This window comes from Myxine glutinosa, chromosome 11 (genome assembly GCF_964187855.1).
Source record: "Myxine glutinosa chromosome 11, kmMyxGlut1.1, whole genome shotgun sequence".
In the NCBI taxonomy this organism is placed as follows: domain Eukaryota; kingdom Metazoa; phylum Chordata; class Myxini; order Myxiniformes; family Myxinidae; genus Myxine; species Myxine glutinosa.
This window is the reverse complement of record NC_136271.1, coordinates 32,677,875-32,700,219: the sequence shown is the minus strand read 5'-3', so window position 1 is coordinate 32,700,219 and position 22,345 is coordinate 32,677,875. Positions and strand designations below refer to the sequence as shown.

General features: G+C 42.1%; 1 protein-coding gene across 3 annotated transcripts in view; it reads right to left on the bottom strand.

Moving 5' to 3' along the window:
- RELN (reelin) overlaps positions 1-22,345 on the bottom strand; it is a 515,504-nt gene that overhangs the window by 471,144 nt on the left and 22,015 nt on the right. For all 3 annotated transcript variants that reach the window (XM_078786532.1, XM_078786533.1, XM_078786534.1), the window contains exons 5-8: positions 21,204-21,236; positions 15,518-15,590; positions 5,175-5,271; positions 398-449 (exon numbers count right to left, since the gene is read on the bottom strand). In XM_078786532.1, coding sequence (XP_078642658.1) covers positions 398-449; positions 5,175-5,271; positions 15,518-15,590; positions 21,204-21,236 — 255 coding nt within the window. The remainder of the gene's footprint in view (positions 1-397; positions 450-5,174; positions 5,272-15,517; positions 15,591-21,203; positions 21,237-22,345) is intronic.

The window sequence follows — 22,345 nt, the reverse complement described above, 5'->3', positions numbered from 1 at the left end:
ACACATATACGGTACCCATTATCAGGGAAAATGATGCGTTTCTGTGCTGTGATTGGGTGTTCAAACAAGCCAGAAAACAACCTTGGTGGTGTGTTTTTTTTTAAACTCAGCTGAAACAAATTGGGAAACTGATTGAAAATACATGCTGAGAATATAAGACTCACTAATGCAGGGTAAATATGAAACCCTGAAGCTTCCACGACACGAAAGTACGTTTTACTACCTTCTCAGTGCTGTATGATTTCGTGAATTTTACCAGGCCTTGCAGAACTCAGGCAGATACCAGAACAAAGGAATGCATTCCAAGACAATTGCCAATAGCATTTCATGGTGTTCACAATACATTCTGAGAACCCGTGTACAAGTATAACCAGAAGGTGTGACCCCAGGACCTTACCAAGTGTGAACTGCAACGCTGAAGCACTGGTTGTATTAAGTTTTGTTGTTGTCTGAGGGGTTGGGGAAGAGAGAGAGAGAGCGACATAAGTGTCAGGGGATACAAGACAAGCATTCATGTGGAGACTATAAGAGACAATATCAGGAGAAAAGTTGTAGAACATGAAAGGAAAATAAATGTAATGTAATGAAAAGGCCATACACAACACACACAACATGCATTTTAAGGCCATTTTCCCTGCTAGAGCGGGGGTTAGCCTTGCGGTCCCCATGACAATCTTCTCCATTTTGCCCTATTTTCTGCATCTCTCCTTGTTAACCCCTTTGCCCGCATTTCTTCTTCCACCATCTTTAGCCAAGTCTTTCTCGGTCTTCCCAGTCCTCTACTTCCTTCTACATTAATTTCCATCACTCTTCTCAACCAGTCACTTTCATCCTTCCTCAACACATGACCAAACCATCTCAACCTGTTCCTCTTCACAGCATCAATCACAGGCAATATTCCCATCATCTTTCGCAATTCATCATTTGTCTTCCTCTCTCTCAACGATACTCCGCACATCCATCGAACCATTCGCATTTCCACCCTTTCCAGCCTTCGTTGCTGCTCTACGTTCATTACCCATGTCTCGCTCCCATAAATCATAACACTTCTCACACATGCAGCATACACCTTTCCCTTCAGCTTCAGCGACACTCCCCTCCTCATCAGCACGCCACTCAGTTCCCGAAACTTCTTCCATGCACATCTCACTCGAGCAACCGTTGCCGAGTCTGATCCACCTTCTCCATTCAGCATGTCTCCGAGGTAGCAAAATGTTTTCACACCTTCCAGCTTCACGCCATCTCCAAGATCCAACTCAACATTTCCTCCATCTGCAGCTCCCTCTGTGCACACCTTACATTTGAATGTAGCTGCCACACTGGTTAATGACCCTCTCAGACCACTACATTTTTGATGAACACACTCCGCGCACATTGTACATTGAATGGAGTTCACTCCGACACCATTCCTGCACACAGCACATGGCCACTTCCCAGTTCTTTCCACCTCACCACATGCTTTACCACTTGCCATCACCTTCGTCTTTCCGATATTCACCTTCAGACCTTTTGTCTCCATACATTCCTTCCACTTGTTCATCTTTTCCTTCAGTCCATCCATACTTTCCGCAATCAACGCCAGATCATCTGCATGCAACAACTCCTACGGTAAACCCTCCTTTACGTTCTGAGCCAGCACCTCCATCACAGCTACAAATAGTAGTGGACTTAGTATGGACCCCTGATGCACTCCCACCTTCACCTCAAACTCACCACTGTTCCCGTCCTTCGTCCTTACAGCTGTGCGCGCTCTTTTGTACATTGCCATCACGACTCTGATCAACCATTCCTCCACTCCTAACTTCCTCAATGCCCATGTCAATACTTTGCGTGGAACCCTATCGAATGCTTTCTCCAGATCAACAAACCCAAAAAACAACTTCTTCCTCTTCTCCATGTACTTCTCCTGCAACTGCCTCACAATGAAAAGCACGTCTGTCGTTCCTCTTCCTGGCATAAATCCAAACTGCATTTCGTCGATCTTCACTTTCTTCCTTGTCCTCCTCTCCAACACCCTTTCCAATACCTTCATTCCATGCTCCAATAACTTTATCGCTCGGTACGAGCCACACTCCAGAGGGTCACCTTTCCCCTTGTATAGAGGGACGAGGGTACTCAGTTCCCAAGCCACTGGAATGCGGCCTTCTTTCACCACCAGATTACAGATCTCTGTCATTCTCTTCCCACCCCAACTTCCTGCTGCCTTCAACATATCTCCCACAACTCCCGTTGGCCCTCCGGCTTTTCCACTCTTCATTGCTTTTATCGCTTCCTCAACATCCTTCTGATCTCTCTGCCTGTCCTAAAACTGGGTTACTCTCTATGTTGCCATCCCATTCATTCTCTGTATTCAACAGCATTTCCATATATCTTTTCCATCTTCCTTTAATTCCATCTGGGTCGACAACAATTTGTCCCACTTCATCCTTCAAGCAACTCACCCCCATCACATCACACCTCTCTTTCGCTATCTGCTTTGCAATCCTGAATACTGCTTTCTGACCCTCTTCCGAATCCAAGCGTTCTCCGAACATTTTCCTACATGCCTCCTGCGCCTTTGCTACCTCTTTCTTTGCAGCGTTCCTGGCTGCCTTATAACTTTCATGCTCTGCTGTTTCTGCTCCCGTACCCTTCGCCTTCTGCCACTCCTTGAACTTCTTCCTCTTCTCGTCAATCCTCTTTCCAACTTCATCATCCCACCAACATGTTTCCGAGTGCCTCGGTGGTCCTTTTGTCCATCCACATACCTCACTAACGGCTCCCAACAGACTAGCTTTCATTGACATCCAACCACTTTCAAGCTCAACCACATCACCCTCTATCCTACTCAGCCTCTCTTTTAATGCCTCCCTTACCGTCACCTCTTTCAACCTCCACACCTTCATTCTCGGTTGGTACTTCACCCGCCGAGCTCTCCTCGCACCTTTCACCCTTATGTCGCAGACAACCAAGTGCTGCTGTGAAACAGCCTCCTCCCCCGGGATCACCTTTGTGTCCCGGAGGTGCCCCCTATCTCGCCTATGCACCATCAGGTAGTCAACGGTTGTCGTCGACCCACCTGACGTGTATGTAACAAGCTTATTATCGTCTTTCTGGAACTGAGTATTACAAATCAACAAATCAGCTCCATCAGCAAACTCCAAAATCCTTTCACCTTCTCCATTTCTCACACTATATCCGTAACCCCCATGAACTCCCTCAAAACCATACATACTCCTTCCCACATGTCCATTCAGGTCTCCTCCCACCACAACAACTTCCTCATCTTTCACGTTTTCCATCGGCTTCTCTATCGCACACCAGAACTTGTCCTTCTCTTCATCGCTTCAACCAACCTGCGGAGCATATCCCGAGATGACATTCACCAAGGGCTTTCCAATCATCATTTTCACCATCATCAACCTATCACTCACTCTAGTCACACTCACCACACTGTCTACAAACTCCTCAGAAAACAGGACACCAACACCATTCACGCCATCCGGGCACCCTTGCCACACAAACTTGTATTTGTGTCCCTGCCTACCCTTCACCATTCTCACACCACTTCCCTTCCATCTCGTCTCCTGCACACAACATATGTCCACTCTTCTTCTGACGAATACTTCCACCACTTCTCCTGATCTCCCTGTCATTGTCCCTACATTCCATGTCCCAAACCTCAGAAATTGATCTCCACTTCGGGCTGTACCCTGCCCATATGTACTTGTAATTGTCATGGTTCTCTTTTTGAGGCAATGTTTTTATGGCCGGATGCCCTTCCTGACGCCAACCCTCTTAGTCGTCTCTTACGACACGCAGGGATACGGTGTACCTATTCTGACCAGGGTACACACTGGGAAACGTTTAAAACATGGAAATTCTGGGGGGGGGGGGGGAGGAGGGCGGCGTCAGCATCACGGCTGCGGTTTAAACATATTCCAACAATATCCAAACAGAACAATGATAACCATGAAAAACAATCTGGGAAAAGTCTCCAAGCGAGAACGTGGATTTGAGAAAGAAGGAGCAGAGGCAGAAGAAAAAACGAGATATAGGGGGCGGGGCACAAGTCGAGACGAGGAGGAGAGCGAACAAGCACGTGTCCGGGAGGAGAGAAAGAATCAATATAGAATTCTTTGTCTATCCGTTTGTCCTGTTTTTAAAAACGCCGGACAAAGGGTAAGATGCCCGCGAGAGGCAGGGGGTAGAAAAGAAAATCAAAGAAACAAGCAAATACTGTGAAGGAAAGAACTTACACTCACAAAACACCGACGGGGGGAAGGGAGCCCGGAAAGACCAGGCCGCGCACGAGGCGCGAATAAAAAACGACCAATCACACACAAATCCGCAACAACCACAAAACCAAAACTAAACAGAAACACACAACAACACACACACAACAAAACAACCAGCGGAAACCCGACAAAGACACGAATGGGAAAACACTCAAACTTCGATGCCGTGGAGAGCTCGAAGCAAGCCTCGTCGCCCGAGGGACCGCCATAGGAAAAAAATAATGAAAGGAAAAGAACAAAGAGATTGGTTTGTGGATAAAAGTGGGGGTAAGTAAGCAGGGGGAATAGGGTACGAATGAGCAGAGCGAAAGAACAATTTGTTGCTTCAAGCTTAACCATGTCTCAGGCCCCATGAGCAGCTGTTGCAACGTGCGATGTGTGCACTGAAAAAATATACATGTGCTTGCCTTCAATCAGCAAAAGGGAAAGTGAAACTAAGAGAAACAAAAACTGATGGTGGGCATGCGAAAGAGGCAAAACGTGCTTCAGAAAAGAATTTTTTTACACATCCAATTTGGGATCTCAAAAGAACACAAACCATGAACTGCTTGTCTGAAAATTAACATACCAGGCTCGGAATTTGTAGCATATGAGCAGAGAATGAAAGCAGAGAAAGAGGCAGGAAGGAATGGGAGAAAGAGGGGGAGAGAGAGAGAGAGAGAGAGAGAGAGAGAGAGAGAGAGAGAGAGAGAGAGAGAGAGAGAGAGAGAGAGAGAGAGAGAGAGTTTAACAAGATGTTTTTGCAACAGGGAAAAAATATTTCACAATTAAAAAGGTACTTCTGGACCAAGCTGCAGTCTGTGACACCGTCCGCTGCAAACCAGCAGTGTGTCAGCTGCACAGGACAACCTATATGTCCTCATATAATAAAGCTGTTGGATCATAAAGAAAGCTTACCAATTGCCGAAGACCCTGGGATTGGCAAAATACAACCGCTTGTCCATGCATAATGTGACCACAGCTGGTGTCAACGTGGCACCCATGGCATCCTTTCCTGTGGGTACGCAACAAACAGCACATTCACCAATATGAACGATGTATTGGGACCAAGCGGATATACTCTTCAAGGTTGGGTGATGAGATTTGATCGGGCAAGAAAAAGTCAGTATAACAGCAGCAGCGTCAGCCAGGGTGACTAGCTCTTCGGGAAAAAAAGGTACACTCAAGCAGGGTCAAGGTGTGCGGTGGGCCCCCTTGTGAGGTCGAGGAACAGTGTTCCTTGTCGGAGTCAGGAGGTGACGCCTACTGAAGCTATGAGGTATTTCCAGCAATTATATGCCTGAGATGGCTTCAAGAGGCACACTGTGTATGTACTGGTCAGCTGACTACAGTGCCCGCATGTACATGTACTATGTCTGACTCAGACTCTGACTCTCTCCTCAATGTTTGCAGAAGTTTCATTGATTTATTAGCCCATCCCCTGCGCAACAGGAGATGGGGTTTTGTAATCACTTCTGGGTGTCTGTGTCTGTGCATGTGTCTGTCCAGGCCGTAAATTTTTTACCATTCGACCTATTGTCATCAAATTTCAACGAAGATTTATTATGATAATACGGAGAAGGGAAATTAAGAATTTTGTTGTAAGGTCAAAAGGTCAAAGGTCAGCATCACATAAAATCGTCAATTTTCATCCGATTGACCTGAAATTTTAAGAATTTGCATATTGGCTTACTGAATTGGTTCACCAATCAAAAGCTACAAGCCGATTGTTTTTTTTCGATCAAAAGGTGAAAGGTCAAGGTTGCATAAACTCACCAATTTTCACCCGATTGACTTGAAATTTAAAGAATTTGCATATCAGGTCACTGAATTGGTTCACTAATCAAAATGTAGAAGCTGATTATTTTTTATATCTAAAGCTCAAAGGTCAAGGCTGCATGAACTCATCAATTTTCATTTTGTATTTTTACCTCCACAACCAAAGGTGGATGCAGGTTATGTTTTCACCACTGTTTGTCAGTTTGTCTGTCCGTTTGTGAACAAAATATGCCGAAAAGTTGTAGACGGATTCGGACGAAATTTGGCAGAGATGTAGCGTGTGTGACAAGGACGAAATAATTCGATTTTGGTGAAGATCCGGATTCGGATCCGGCTGGTAGAATTTTTAAGTGATTCTTCACCATTGGGAGATCGGGCCAAAAACGATACATAGCAAGATATCTCAAAAAGTTGTGGACGGATTTGGCCGAAACTTGGTGGACTGGTTGGGTGTCTGACAAGGACGATTCGATTCGATTTTTGTGAAGATCTGAATATGGATTCGGATATGAGCATTATTTAAGTTTTTAACTGATTCTTCACCATGTGGTAGTGATAAGGCTAAAGCGATACATAGCAGGATATCTCAAAAAGTTATGGATGGATTTGAACGAAACTTGGTGGACAGGTTTTTTGTGTGACAAGGAAGAGTCGATTCAATTTTGGTGAAGATCCGGATCTGGATAGTAGAATTTTTTAAGTGATTCTTCACTATTGGGAGATAGAGCCAAAAAAACGATACAAACCAGGATATCTCAAAAAGTTGTGGACGGATGATTTTGATGAAATGTGATTCTGTGTTGTGATTTTCTGGTTTACTCTGGGATACAAGACGTAAACTGTTCACCTGGAGGTGGTATGCTCTCTTCTGAGTGCCGTTCTAGTTATTGTAGGTTTTTATATCGGCAAAATCTTAAGAAATAAATGTTATAAAAATGAAGTGCAAATAGCAAAAGTAGATATTTATTGTTAACTGTGCGGTTTTAACGATTGTATTCCATCATCGCTTTTGATACAGAAACATAATGTCATTAATAAATAAAAAATGAAAGCATTTGAAATAAATTACTAAGTTTGTATTTTTTTATTTTTTTTTGGACTTTATGAGCATGAGTGCCCTTGTACCCCGGCAATATTGCCTTTTCTTCAGTTCACAGATTCTTTCAAAAATACCATCACAAACTTTTAAATACATGACCGTGATTTTGTTTGTCAAGTTGAAATGTAAATTTTTTTGTATTTTACCTGATAATTATTTAATCATGTTACCAAATACAAAAGTACACGTGCTTGATTTTACAACTTTACATTGAACACAAAATATGTTAAATATTCTTTCACTGAAATACTTCAAGGAAACACTCTCTCTCTTTCTGTTTTCCTCAATTGATAGTAGTTTTAACTTTCAACAAATTCTGCTTTGATGTAAAAATTTCTTTCTATTTTTTATTTTAAATATTTTGTGGAAAATAAAATTCTCTTACAACATGCTTTTGTTTAAATTTAAAAACGACATTACTGTTTAAATAGATTGAAACTTTTGACGATTTAACTTAACTAAAAACAATTACATGCTGCTTGACATTGGATAAGCCACCAGAGGAAATGGAAAAACACCGCGAGCACACTGTGAAGTAAGCGCCACGATGATTGGTGGTGTTTTAGTCAACAAATCCAAACAGGTGGAAATACAGGAAATTTAATATCTCAACTTGATAAACAAGATCACATCATATATTTCAGAGTTTGTGACAGCATTATATATATATATATATACATATATACAGTCACGTGAAAAAGTAAGTACACCCCATGTAAAGTTTTGACTTTTTCAACATATTTCAACATACAGCTATTTGATCTTCATTTCAACAATATTGATAGATAAAGGTGATATAATATAACAAATATCATGAAACATTTACATTTTGTAGTCCATTGTATAATTTAAAAAAACATAAATGCAAATTTCGCATGTGGAAAAAGTAAGTACACCCCGACATTTATCACTACTTCAAATACCTAAAATTAGAATCAGGTGCACCAGCTCAGGTGCAAATGATTAGAACATCGTTAGAGAGGTTCTTGGAGGAACCTGTCTTATTTAAACCTCAGACATTTAGTTTGGTTTGCTCTTTGTTGAAGTGTGCGGCGTCACCATGCCTAGATCAAAAGAGCTCTCTGAGGCCTTCAGAACGAAAGTTAAAGATGCCTACGAGTCTGGGAAGGGATTTAAAAAGATATTCAAACAATTTGAAATCAATCATTCGACTGTCCGGAAGATCATCTACAAGTGGAGAACATTCCAAACAACTGCCAACTTGCTCAGGCCAGGCCGCCCCAGCAAGTTCAGCCCGAGAGCAGACCACAAGATGCTGAAAGAAGTCTCCAAAAACCCCAGAATGTCATCATGGGACCTACAGGTAGCTCTTGCCACGGTTGATGTCAAAGTGCATGAGTCTACCATGAGAAAGAGGCTGCTCAAATTTGATCTACATGGGAGGTGTGCCAGGAGGAAACCTTTGCTGTCCAGAAAGAACATCAGGGCAACACTAAAGTTTGCCAATGAACACCTCAGCAAAGACCAGCACTTCTGGAACAATGTGCTCTGGACAGATGAGTCAAAGGTAGAGCTATTTGGCCACAGTACCAGAAGGCATGTTTGGCGAAAACCAAAGACAGCATTTGACCACAAGAACCTGATACCAACTGTAAAGCATGGTGGTGGAAATATTATGGTTTGGGGCAGCTTTGCTGCATCAGGGCCTGGGCAGCTCACCATCATATAATCCACTATGAATTCTTCATTGTACCAGAGGGTGCTTGAGGATAATGTGAGGCCATCTGTCGGAAAGTGGAAGCTCAACCGAAGGTGGACCTTGCAACATGACAATGACCCTAAACATACCAGTAAATCCACCAATGAATGGCTGAAAAGAAAGAAATGGAGGGTTGTGGAATGGCCAAGTCAAAGCCGGGATCTAAATCCCATCAAGATGTAGGGGGATTTGAAACGAGCTGTGCATGCAAGAAACCCCTCAAACATCGCACAGCTGAAAGAATTCTGCATGGAGGAGTGGGAAAAATTTCTCCCAGTCGATGTCAGAGACTGGTAGACAGTTGTAAGAAACACCTACTTGAGGTTGTTTCTGCCAAAGGGAGCAATACCACCTATTAGAGCCAAGGGTGTACTTACTTTTTCCACGTGCGAAATTTGCATTTATGTTTATTTAAATTATACAATAGACTACAAAATGTAAATGTTTCATGATATTTGTTATATTATATCACCTTTATCTATCAATATTGTTGAAATGAAGATCAAATAGCTGTATGTTGAAATATGTTGAAAAAGTCAAAACTTTACATGGGGTGTACTTACTTTTTCACGTGACTGTATATCTATATATATATCTGTGCAGCGTCTGTCCTGTCCTGTGTTGTCTTGTGTTGTCTTGTCACTGAACTACTTTCTCAAACTTCTATGAAATCGTACCAAACTTCTGGTATGCACATATCTCTCCCGTCGGTATGTCCTAAGGGTACTTTTTTTTGAAAATTTTTACAATGTTTTATTATTTTTGGGGGGAATTTTTTTGGGAAACATTTTTTTTTCAACTTCAATTGTTTATAAAATGTGATATCACGTATACTACAAATACATTTGTGCAAAATAATTGTTTGAATTATGATTGGTTTAAACCATGACAAAACGGCAGCTCGGGTACAGTCATTTATCTATATATCTACACATCTGGGCAGTGTCTGTGTTGTCACTTAACGACTCCCTCAAACTTTTGTTTCCGTGGTTGTGAAGTGTTTTTAATAAGGTTGTGGTGGTTTTGAATCACGTGGTGGTGAGGTGTTTTTAAATCACATGGTGGTGAGGTGTTTTTAAATCACATGGTGGTGAGGTGTTTTTAAATCACATGGTGGTGAGGTATTTATAATTACGTGGTGGTGAGGTGTTTTTCATTATGTGGTGGTGAGGCGTTTAGAATTAGTTGGTGATGAGGTGTTTTGAATTATGTGGTGGTGAGGTGTTTTGAATTACTTGGTGGTGAGGTCTTTTTAAATGACGTGGTGGTGAGGTGTTTTTAATTTCGTGGCTGTGAGGTGTTTTTATTACGTGTTTTATGGCTGTGAGGTGTTTTTATTACGTGTTTTATGGCTGTGAGGTGTTTTCAATTTCGTGGTGTTGAGGTGTTTTTATTTCGTGTTTTATTGCTGTGAGGTGTTTTAAATTACTTGGTGGTGAGGTGTTTTGAATTACTTGGTGGTGAGGTATTTTGAATTACGTGGTGGTGAGGTGTTTTGAATTACGTGGTGGTGAGGTGTTTTGAATTACATGGTGGTGAGGTGTTTTGAATTACTTGGTGGTGAGGTGTTTTGAATTACGTGGTGGTGAGGTGTTTTGAATTACTTGGTGGTGAGGTGTTTTGAATTACGTGGTGGTGAGGTGTTTTGAATTATGTGGTGGTGAGGGGTTTTGAATTACGTGGTGGTGAGGTGTTTTGAATTACGTGGTGGTGAGGTGTTTTGAATTACGTGGTGGTGAGGTGTTTTGAATTACTTGGTGGTGAGGTATTTTGAATTACGTGGTGGTGAGGTGTTTTGAATTACGTGGTGGTGAGGTGTTTTGAATTACGTGGTGGTGAGGTGTTTTGAATTACTTGGTGGTGAGGTATTTTGAATTACGTGGTGGTGAGGTGTTTTGAATTACGTGGTGGTGCGGTGTTTTGAATTACTTGGTGGTGAGGTGTTTTGAATTACGTGGTGGTGAGGTGTTTTGAATTACGTGGTGGTGAGGTGTTTTGAATTACGTGGTGGTGAGGTGTTTTGAATTACGTGGTGGTGAGGTGTTTTGAATTACGTGGTGGTGAGGTGTTTTGAATTACGTGGTGGTGAGGTGTTTTGAATTACGTGGTGGTGCGGTGTTTTGAATTACGTGGTGGTGAGGTGTTTTGAATTACGTGGTGGTGAGGTGTTTTGAATTACGTGGTGGTGCGGTGTTTTGAATTACTTGGTGGTGAGGTGTTTTGAATTACGTGGTAGTGAGGTGTAATCGTCCCAAACTTCCAGTCTGCACCTACCCCTCCCCTATGTGTGTGCTGGGGGGTTATTTCTTGAAAAAAAAACATTCAACCTAAATCTTCAACCTAAATTGCCTATAAAAATGTAATATCACAAACACAACAAATACATTTGTGCAAAGTAATTGTTTGTATTATGATTGGTGAAAATCATGACAACACAGCAAGTCAGGTACAGTCATTATCCTCAGTTAAAATAAGCCCGTTCCTTAGTATCGACGCTTGGTGAGGCGAACGCAGCGAGCCGAGCCAAGCTAGTACATACGAGTATATATATATATTTGAAAGTCTTCCACCACTGTGTCCCTATCCATGCTGTGCACAATTTGATTCATCTCGTTTTTCAGTTTTCGAGTGTGGCCTTGTTTAGTATTTGGTGGTCTGTTGTTCCCTAGCATCGTCCATCATTTAATATGTCTGGTCAATCATTTCTGGGATGATTCCCATTCGAAATTTGTTTGTTGTTGGTCGATATTTGTGAGGTAGTTTGGGTTTCGTCACATTTTGGGATGATCGGAAGGTGGTATCTTCTGTGAGCCACTCATTCATTATCTTTTCTCCTCTTGGATAAGTCTGTTGAATGCCTGAGCATAGTGATTGTGGAGACCATCTCGTTGCTTTTGCCAGAAGTTTGGAATTCCATCCAGGGGTTTAAAAATTTGTCGTTTTTTTAATATATTTTCACTTCATCAATTAATCATTGGGGGGGGGGGGATTTCCCTTTGCTGTTTCTTTTTTTCTTTTCCAAGTTTCGTATATAATCCACCTCCTTGTGTTCTTTTAGGTATTCATTAATTCCTTTCCAGAAATCTTCTAGTTTATCTTCTAGTTTATCTTTTGATACATTTTGCTTTTGTTTCCTTAGTTTGTGGTCTTTGGGTTATTTTCAAATATGTGGTTTTGTTTTCGTCAGTTGTTGACTTTATCGTAGTTGTTTTATCTTCCTTGCTATCATTTCTATTTGGAGTTTGTTTTCAGCACTCATTAACTATAGATCTTTGTCCTCCATTTTATATATAGACTTTTTTAGATTATCTCTTTAGGTTTGCGCTTCGGTTTCCCCTCATGAATTGTTGTCTTCGTCCCATTTCCTTTCTCGGTTCTCTCTCTCTGTCTCCCTCCCTATGTGTCTCTAGTCTCTGTTTCCCTGGCAGTGTTTGGTTTCTGTTCATGGGGCCTGGTTTATTCTTCTTGCAGCATTGTTTTCCTATTACTTTTTCTTAAATGAGCAGTGCTGCTGCAAAGCTCCCATTTTCATCTCCGTCTGTGTATATGTCACCCGGTCCATGTCAGTGGATCAGGTCCACTCCCCTCTCGGCCAATATCCCCTCCCTCCATCATACTTGGTCTCCACCGCTGGGTTCCTGGTGTTACGTCACGTTCCGAGCTTCGGCTTCGCCGCATAGCCCCTCCCCACTGCGGTCAAGTCCCCACCATCCCTCTATCCACCTCCCAGTGAGCCCTCGTCTCCCATCGTCCTCACATCTTCTGCCAATTGTTTTCTAGCCCTAGCTATTATTATTTCCATTATTCTACTCTTTGTCAGGTATCTATGGATTGTTGATGCTACTCTTTCAAATTTATGAGGTGGAACAGTATCTGTTCTGATGGCAAATTTTGTTTTCTTCAACTGGTATATAAATCTTGCTCCCCTGCCACACATCCCCACTGTTCCTGCATAGAAAACACTTTGCAGTTGAGGATGATTTCCTTACTCTCACCATTCCAGTTTTCTATATTTAAGCTTCTTTTCTGGGGCTTTTAAAAAATTTTACCGACACAGGTAGCACCTTTGCAGCATTTTGCCTCGGTGCAGATACCTGCCTCTCCTGTCTCTCTGTGACATGATCTTTTGCACTATAGGAGTTGCAGACTTTATTTCATCACAGCGCACAATGCAGAGATGCTCAGTGTGGCTGCATAAACACAGGCTCTGCCTGTATGGGGTCTGTTTCCCTTTAAGTAGGTGTCAGTGGTTGTTATCTCCAAATGCGGGCTTCAGAAGGTGGAACTGAGCCCTCCCAGATCTCGGTGTATCCACCTTCGTGTGTGTGTGTGTGTGTGTGTGTGTGTGTGTGTGTGTGTGTGTGTGTGTGTGTGTGTGTGTGTGTGTGTGTGTGTATATGACCTTTGCCACTCACTTTTGTTAACTGGAAATGGTAGGAACTCGACATCTCTCATCCACGGATATTTCTCATATTTCCTATATTTTTGTGAGCGTGATTTGCATCCAGGAACCGAACAATTATGATTAACCATTTTGGAAGTGTCACTCTTTCATCTAAATCCTGAAAATTATATTTAAAAGACGAATTAACATACAGATTTTGACTTGGCAAAAGCAGGTTAAAAGTACCCAGTCTAGCAGAGTTGTCCAAACCGCACACACAGCACACATGGAAAAGACCTCATTGGCATAAATACAGTATGTCATTTCAAATGTCCCATATTATGCCCACAAAGTTTGGTGATGAGGCATGAAGTGGTGAGAGAGGAGCTCGGAAATGAAAAGACACACAGACATTGTGCTTTTATTTAGATCCTAGAAAAATGTGCCCTCAAGGATGGGTGATGGGATGGTATGGAATTTGATCGGACTGGAGGGCTATACGACAACAACAACAACAACAACAACAACAATGCAATGGAATGGTGGCAGAAGCTCCACCCACCAGGCTGACATAGCCATCAATGATGGGTGATGGGATGGTATGGGATTTCATTAGATAGGGAGCAACAACAACCAAGATAACAGCAGCAGCAGAAATCTGTGATGGAAAATTTAGATAGAATGTGCAGAATTGTAAGACATTTTAAAATAAACCTCCAAGGTTTGGTGTTGACAATGCACAAGGTGGTGAGAGAGGAGAGAGGAGACAGAAAGACAGACACCACCCTTATATTTATATCAATAATAATCTCATGTGCAACCAGCTTTCACTTTGTATCTCCACCACCGAAGGTGGATGGAGGTTGTGTTTTCACCCATGTCTGTTTGCCTGTTTGTTTGTTTGTAAACAGGATATCTCAAAATGATGTGGACCGATTTGGGCAAAATTTGGTAGAGGGGTTGGATATGTGACAAGGACGAAATGATTATATTTTGAGGAAGATCCAGATCCGGATCTTTATCCAATAATTTTTTTAAGTGATTCTTCACCATTGAGTGGTAGGGCAAAAAATGATATATAGTACTGTACAATAAAAAATGATGTATAGCACAATATCTCGAAAGGTTGTGGACAAATTCGGACAAAACGCGGTGGACAGGTTCTGTGTGTGGTGACAAGGACAAATCCATTCAATTGTGGTGAAGATCTGAATATGGATCCGGATATGAGAATTTTTGAAATTTTAATAATAATAATAATGATAATACATTTATTTTATATAGCGCTTTTCAAGAAGCCCAAAGACGCTTTGACAGAGTACAAAAAACAAGTGCAAAAAGACAAAAATAAATAGGTAAATAATTAATCAAAGCAAAAGGAAGGAGAAGGAGAAGAGATAGTCAGGGGTTAAATGCTGTGGGTTAAATGTTAAATGCAGTGTTGAACAGGTGGGTCTTGAGTGATGTTTTGAATGTGGTGAGTGAGGAGGAGTCTCAGATGGTGTGAGGTAGTGAGTTCCAGAGGGTGGGAGCAGCGATGGAGACGGCCCTGTCCCCCCAGGATCTGAATTTGGTCCGGATGGGGGGGGGACAGGAGGTTGGCGCCAGCAGAGCGGAGGTTGCGGGTGGGAGTGTGTCTGGAGAGGAGGTCAGTCAGGTAGGATGGGGCCAGGTTATGGAGTACGAATTTTTGTCGAAAGGTCAAAAGGTCAAAGTTCAGCATCACATAAAATCAACCAATTTTCACCTGATTGACCTAAAAATTAAAGAATATGCATATCGAGTCACTGAATTGGTTCACCAATCAAAAGCTAGAAGCTGATTATTTTTTAGATCAAAAAGTCAAAGGTTAAGGTTGCGTAAAATCACAAATTTTCACCTGATTGACCTGAAATTTAAAGAATTTGCATGTCGGGTCACTGAATTGGTTCACCAATCAAAAGATAGGAGTCGATTGTTGTTTTTTTTAGATCAAAAGGTCAAAGGTCAAGGCGGCATAAAATCATCAGTTTTCACTTTGTATTTTTTAAACCTTTTTCGTTATTTTGAGTATATGGAAGAAGAACACGACGTCTGAATACAAACGGACACGAACGGGCTTTGAATTTTCAGATGCTTTCTCGTTTTTATTGCATTGACCGCACATATATTGTCATCATTACTGAAAGGCAATTTCCTTCCTTCTTAGATGTGCCGCACCTTCTTCATCAAAAACAAGTCACCATAGAAGTAATCAATATATTCTGTCCTAATGTTACCAGAAAAACCCAACACTGTACCATATATCGTGGTCAAGAACAGCATCGCCATCAAAGTCTTCTCTCAAGACCACGGTTTTGCCATGTGCCTCTGCTAAACAAAGAAAGTTTCAGAGAACTCCATTGGTACATTTCAACCTTCATCATAGCACATAATAACCCAAACTGCCAGACGTGTAACTTGTTTAAGCAATCAGTGCACATGCTTACACACAGTGTGGGGGCAAGAGTCAAGGGACCCACAAAGGTAAACACCAATGGCAAAGGTTCCCCCATATTAAAGCATTTGCCAGTTGTGACCTGCACATCATTAGACCATTGTTGCTTTTCCAGGATGGTTAGTTTGACTGGAAATCTGTCAAAATATGCCTCATATTGATGGAGCACCAGAGGACATGGCCCTCTGTGTGAACTCCGTGTTTCTATATTCTACTATCAGCTGCTTGTCATAGATAGGCTGCTTGGGCTGCACTTGTACAAACAGGATTCTTTGTTGGTAATGTGAGAAATGTAAGTATGAGAAATTGTTTATAAAACGATTCTGGCAATTTTTTACTGCCAAAGATATTACAAGAGAAACGTAATGAGGGTTAGTCCAGAAGTAAAGGTTTTTTAAAATTGAATATGGATGAATGATCCTCTCCGTTCCATCAGTTGGACAAGACAGTTGAGGCAGTTTCATTGACTTGAGGACACAATCCCGGATGTATCGACACTAACTCACGATACCCAACTGGCTCATTCTTCCCAGCAAGCTGGTCCTCATTTCGCCGACTCGGAAGGATGACAGGCTGAGTCAACCCGCCTGGTGTTATTTTGGCACGGCCGGGGTTTCAACTCAGTTTTATTTAAAATACATGTTCAGAAAATACATCTAAACATCCCAAACTTTCCCTGAAGAACAACCACGACTCACATTGCTCCTTCAGCTCTGAAGATTCAGCCATTATAACTTTTAATTGGACTCTTCTTGAAAAAATAAAAATGGTAGGAAGAATAACGAGGTGAGAAATAAAACAAGAGCAGCAAAAATAGGGGAAACACAAGAAACTTCAACTTCAATGGAGGCCATTAGGCCTATCAAGCCTGAACAATCATGCCAACATTATAGTACCGTACTCCCGTGGAGCCTGGTGTTGGCTTAGTGGTTAGGGTGCCGGCTTGGGATACCTAGGATCCTGGGTTCGAATCCTGGTCAATCACCGAATTAACGCCAGGGTGGTTGACTCAACCTGTTCATCCTTCCGAGGTCGGCAAATTGAGTACCAGCTCACTGGTAATTCCGTGTTTGTCGCAAGAGGCAACCTCCAGGGCTGGCCAACCTCCAGGGCTGGCGGCAGGAAGGGCATCTGGCCATAAAACATTGCTGCAAAAAGTGGACCATGGTGCCCAAATAAGGCCAACCCCTGCTCTGCGGGAAAAAATGGCCTCCAAACGTGGTTCCTCTTCTTCTACTACTCCCCCATATACCCTACTTATAGAAACCGAATCCAACTCAATTTTAAAACTGTCCACTGACTCTACTGCCACTATCCTTGCAGAGAGACCATTCCAATCCTGTGTTGCAGTCCTGAAGAAGGTAAAAGACCTCTGCCTTACTATCATCCTAACTCTCCCCTTCTTTTCTCTTAAACTGGGGCCCCTTGTCCTGAAGTGTCCATTCCGGTGAAAAATTATTCTGCACATATTTTGTTTATACCCTTCATTATCTTACTTTTCCTTTTATGGAAGGACTTTGTCTCATCGTTGAAGGATTAGTTCCTGTGTTCCATAAACAATGTCTGCCATTACATAAAACAAACCCAGCATGCTTTTCAAATGGAGTGAAACAAGGAAACCTTTGCAGCATGATAATGTGGTTGTGTCATGATGCTTTCAAGGTTTGTTTTGCTGTTAAATAACACTGGGGACTACAAATTTCAACGAGAGCAGTCCTCAGCAGACATTATCATCTGCGGATGTCATGGAAAACTTGCACAAGACCATTCCTTCGATGATCAAATGTGATGGTAACGATGTAGTAGAAGGAAGAAGATTGTAAAAACATTTGAATAAATACTTTTACATCCTTGTCCCCAAATAATAAAAACGAAGTTTCATTAAAAGCTCCAAACTTTTGGTCAAACTCCAAACTTTCATCCGCAGCTCAATGGAATACTGCTCTCCCCTCTGGGCTGGTGCTCCTGCCTCACACCTAGCTCGTCGTCACGTGGTTGAAACCAAAGCGTTCAGAATCATTGGAATCTCCTGCGATGAAGCTAACTCAGAGGGCCTTTCACTCACTCACCGCAGCCAGGTTGGTGGTCTTTCCGTCTTCTACCGACTCCTCTCCTGCCTTGCCCCCCCCCCAGCTCTCTCTGGGCTCTGTCCCCCAAATATTCATACAGGTCACACAAGATCTGCCTGCAACCCTCATGGTTAAATTACCAAAATCAAGACTCGCTGCTCACCTTCACTCCTTCATTCCTCTTTTCTCCCGTCTCTGGAACAAACTCCCACACTCTCTTCAATCCCACTCCTCCCTCCAGGTCTTTAAAACAGCTGTTCACCACCATCTCTTATCTTCCCCCATCCAAAACCTTGATCTTTTCTACCCCCGCTAATTTCACCCCAAATCCACTTTTTTGAAATACCAACTTCTGTCCTGGAAGTCCTTGGTGTCCTTGTGTTTTATACTTCTCCCACCCCCCCCCCCCTTCCCACGCCTCCTCCCCCCAAGCCCACTCTCTTCCACACATCTCCCGATGTCCCTGCTCTCAAATGTTGTGTTTGTGTGCTTCCCCGTCTCTCCCCATCTTGTCTACCGCTCCCTCCTTTTATATATTTTGTTTGTCTGTTTGATGTGTTTGTGAAATAAATGTTAGCTCTTTCACGAGCCTCGATTCTGTATACAAAAAAACAAAAAAACAAAAAACAATGAGAAAGCAAGTCTGGTGTTGGCTTGAGATTTTAGGGTCCTGAGTTTGAGCCCCTGTCAACCCGATGAATTAACACCAAGTGGGTTGACTCAGCTTGTCATCCTTCTGAGGTCGGCAAAATGAGTAACAGCTGGCTGGTTATAGGGAGCATTGCATCAGCGGCAGCCATGCCCCCAGAAAATGATGCAACCAGCAGCCACAGGCTGCACACGCACCACCAATGAGAATGCAGCGGTGTAGGAAGATAAATTAAATTTGAGGAACAAAGTCAGGGTGATCTCATGGATACCTCATCCAAATCAAGACTATTAGACATTATACCTCATTGTATCATGCTCTCTGGCATGGAAATCTCCACTCAGACCCTGTTTCAGGACTGCCTCTGCCTATCTCACTTCTGGTAATGAATATCTATCAGTCAGCACCAGTCTGAATTATTGGAGGTCATCTAGACTCTAGAGGGTTCGGACATTGATGAACATATACCGTCCCAGTATGTCCTAACAGATGTTCTATTAGATCAAGGATTTCTTGTTAGCCACTCCATTACCTCTCAGGTTTATTATGCATGGTACTCCATGACAATTCTGGCAGAATGGCATCAAGTATTATCTCTCATACAAATGAAGTCCTGGCAAATGGCACCAGAAAAATGTCTTATAACAGGATCCCGAACCGTTTCAATTATGTGCAACCTTTCTGTAAATCCACCCTAAGACCCTTAGACCCATTGACATTTTAAATCCTGACAATCTCACACTCTCACTATGTCTCTCCAAAAATACCGTCCTGAAAACCCTCCCATCTACTTTCTGAACAATCCTCTCCAAGAAGTTCTGTCACTCAAGCTTTTGGGTCTCACTATCTGCCATGATCTTTCCTGGGAAAACCACATTTCAAATCTGGCCTCCAAAGCCAGTCGCCGACTGGGCATCCTCCGTCGTGCGAAGTCCTTCCTTGGCACACCTGAGCTCCTCACGACACACAAAGATTTCATCCGCACCTTGATGGAATACTGTTCCCCCCTCTGGGCTGGTGCTCCTGCCTCACACCGAGCTCGTCTTCACGCTGTTGAAACCAAAGCGTTCAGAATCATTGGAATCTCCTGTGATGAAGCTAACTCCAAGGGCCTTTCACTCACTCACCGCAGGCAGGTTGGTGGTCTTTCTGTCTTCTACCAACCCCTCTCTGGCCTAGCCCCCCTGCTCTGTCTGTGCTCTGTCCCCCAAATATTCTTGCAGGACGTACTAGATTCGTCAGCAACCCTCTTCTGGTTAAACTGCCAAAATCAAGACTCTCTATTCACCTTCACTCTTTCATGCCTCTTTTCTCCTGCCTCTCGAACAAACTCCCTCACTCTCTTCAATCCCACTTCTCCCTCCAGGTCTTTAAAACAGCTGTTCACCACCATCTCTTATCCTCCCCCATCCAAAATCTTGATCTTTTCTACCCCCGTTAATTCACTTCAAACCCACCTCTTTCAAATTCCGTTTTCTTTCCTGAAAGTCCTAGTAGAGTCCATTTGTTTATCCCATGTAACCCGCCCCAGCCCTCACCCATCCACAGATCTCCCCATGTCCCTGTTCTCTACTGATGTTGTGCTTACCTCTCTCTCCCCCTCTTGTGTCCCACTCCCTTTATTATATGTTCTATGTGTTAGCTCTTACACAAGCCTCGACTTAGTATACAAAAAAAAATTGTTGTGTGGCTACTAATACAGATGCCACCCAAACCAAAAATTCAGCTGACTTTGAGGGCACTGTGACATCAGTTGTGGAGTTCTTAATGGCTGTATGGATCTCAAAATAAATTCTCGTATCCTATTTATCATTGTCTGATCACTTTTGATGATTCTCTTAGCTGTCCCGAAGTGGACATTCGGCAATGAACTGATAAATCCTTGATGTGATGTTTCGAAGACGTCAATATCTCATGGAGTAGTTAACCTCCCATGACCTTGACCAGGATGTCATGTGTACAAACTAATCATTTGATAACATATAAAATTGGTAGGAGAATGTTTCATTAATGTCAGTTATAGAAATTTCAACTCGGGCCATACATTGACTGATAGCTGCTAGCATCTTATGGCAATTAATGTACAAATAAAGACGTTCCTTAAGAATAATGAGAGCAAGTGAAATAAATGTATCATGAAACAAACAAACTGCTATCATTTCATTTTGTCATGACAATCAATGGGATTTGCACAAATATTAATTTTGACAAACTCATTACTTATGCTATTACTTGTACTCTATGTGGCAGGAAGTATTAGTTACCATCAAAAGCATCCGCCCCCAGTGATAGGAAAAGTTTAAGTTAAACCATCAATTTAAATTATTTCATGAACTTTAAAAAGGTTAATTGTGTTGCACTCTTGGTTTCATTCAGAGCCAAAGCTCTGAGCTACTTATACCACCCACCATGAAATGGTGGTGCAACATCAGGTGGCGTAGGTTGGATTTGTCAAAAAGAGGGCAATTAAGTGACAATAAAGGGACAAAGGGGTCCCTCTTGTCGCTATTGGGAAGGGACAGTAAAGTGACTGGCTATATCAAGAAAAGTGAAATAAAAATACAAAATAACCGATGAGAAGCTTTTCAAATGCAGCACAGAAGAAGCAGCAGCAGCCATAAACGAGAGACAGACGAACGCACGGACAGACATCACGGTTCGCAATATGAACAATATTTGAGCCTAAAACTGCATTGTTCAAGCTGTACATCCATCATGAGAACAAAGAAAAATAAAGGTAAGTGAGAATGTTTTTACGAATCATGACATACCAAGCTGCGGAGTCATAGGAGTGAGTGTTGGGGCTGTGGAATAAAAACATTGTGACAAAATTATTTTTGACCAATGTAGATTTACATACAATTACTGTGGCATAGACGAAAATATTTTTTACTCAAGAGCTGATTAAACATCTCAAAGTTGCAGCTGCAAATGGCAATAAAATTGGCATCCAGACACAACATGTTATCCTCCAACAAAGCTCTTTGTTCAGCAAAAATGCCCTTTTCAAACGGCAAATAATTGTGTACTCGGCTACATCAGGCTGCCCTAGGCAATTGCAAATCATGCAATGCTGAGCTCTGCGAAACAATTGCAAAGCTTGCCATATGGAGCCAAGTTAAGAACATGCAAATCATGCCATCCCAGGCTTCACTGGGCAATTGCAAACCATGGCACATCAAAGCAATGCTAAGTAATGGCAAACTATGCCAGGTCACGTGACGATAAGTAATGGCAAACCATGCCATGTTGAACCAAGCTAAGCAGTTACAAACTATGCCACACCATGCTGCGTTATGCAATTTTGTAAACTATGCCATTGGACTAAACGAGCACCAACAAAATAGTTTATACCATCTTCAATGCATTTAGGCAATTCTGAACCCCAAAAAATAGTGAAGCCAAAGAAAACGGAAAGGAGTGAGACTTTACCCTCGAAGAGCTATTAAACAACAGTTCCTCTTCTGCATGGAAAAAAAACCAGTCAAATATCTCATTAGTCGATTTTAATATGTTTTGCAATAATCCTTCTTGTCTGGTAGGATATCGTACAGGCATGCGTACTCGACTTTGGGCCATATGCCTGGTCCCATTCGAACCTCGGCACAGCTAATGCTATAAACCGTCATCCTATTGTTTTACAGGCAACATGGTTCATCAATGCGTGTACCATCCTTCGAAAAACGTTTAGCCGAGGGACCCATCTGCTCATACTGGTCATCGGTGGATGCTAAAGTTCCCACCGTGATGCTTGCAAAGAATAGGTAAGTTATAGCCAGTCCCCTGAGCAAATTATAGCCAGTTTTAATTATAATATTATAATAGTAAATTATTATTATTATTATTATTATTATTAGATTATCATAGTAAATAATAATTATAATATTATAATAGTAAATATAATATAATAGTA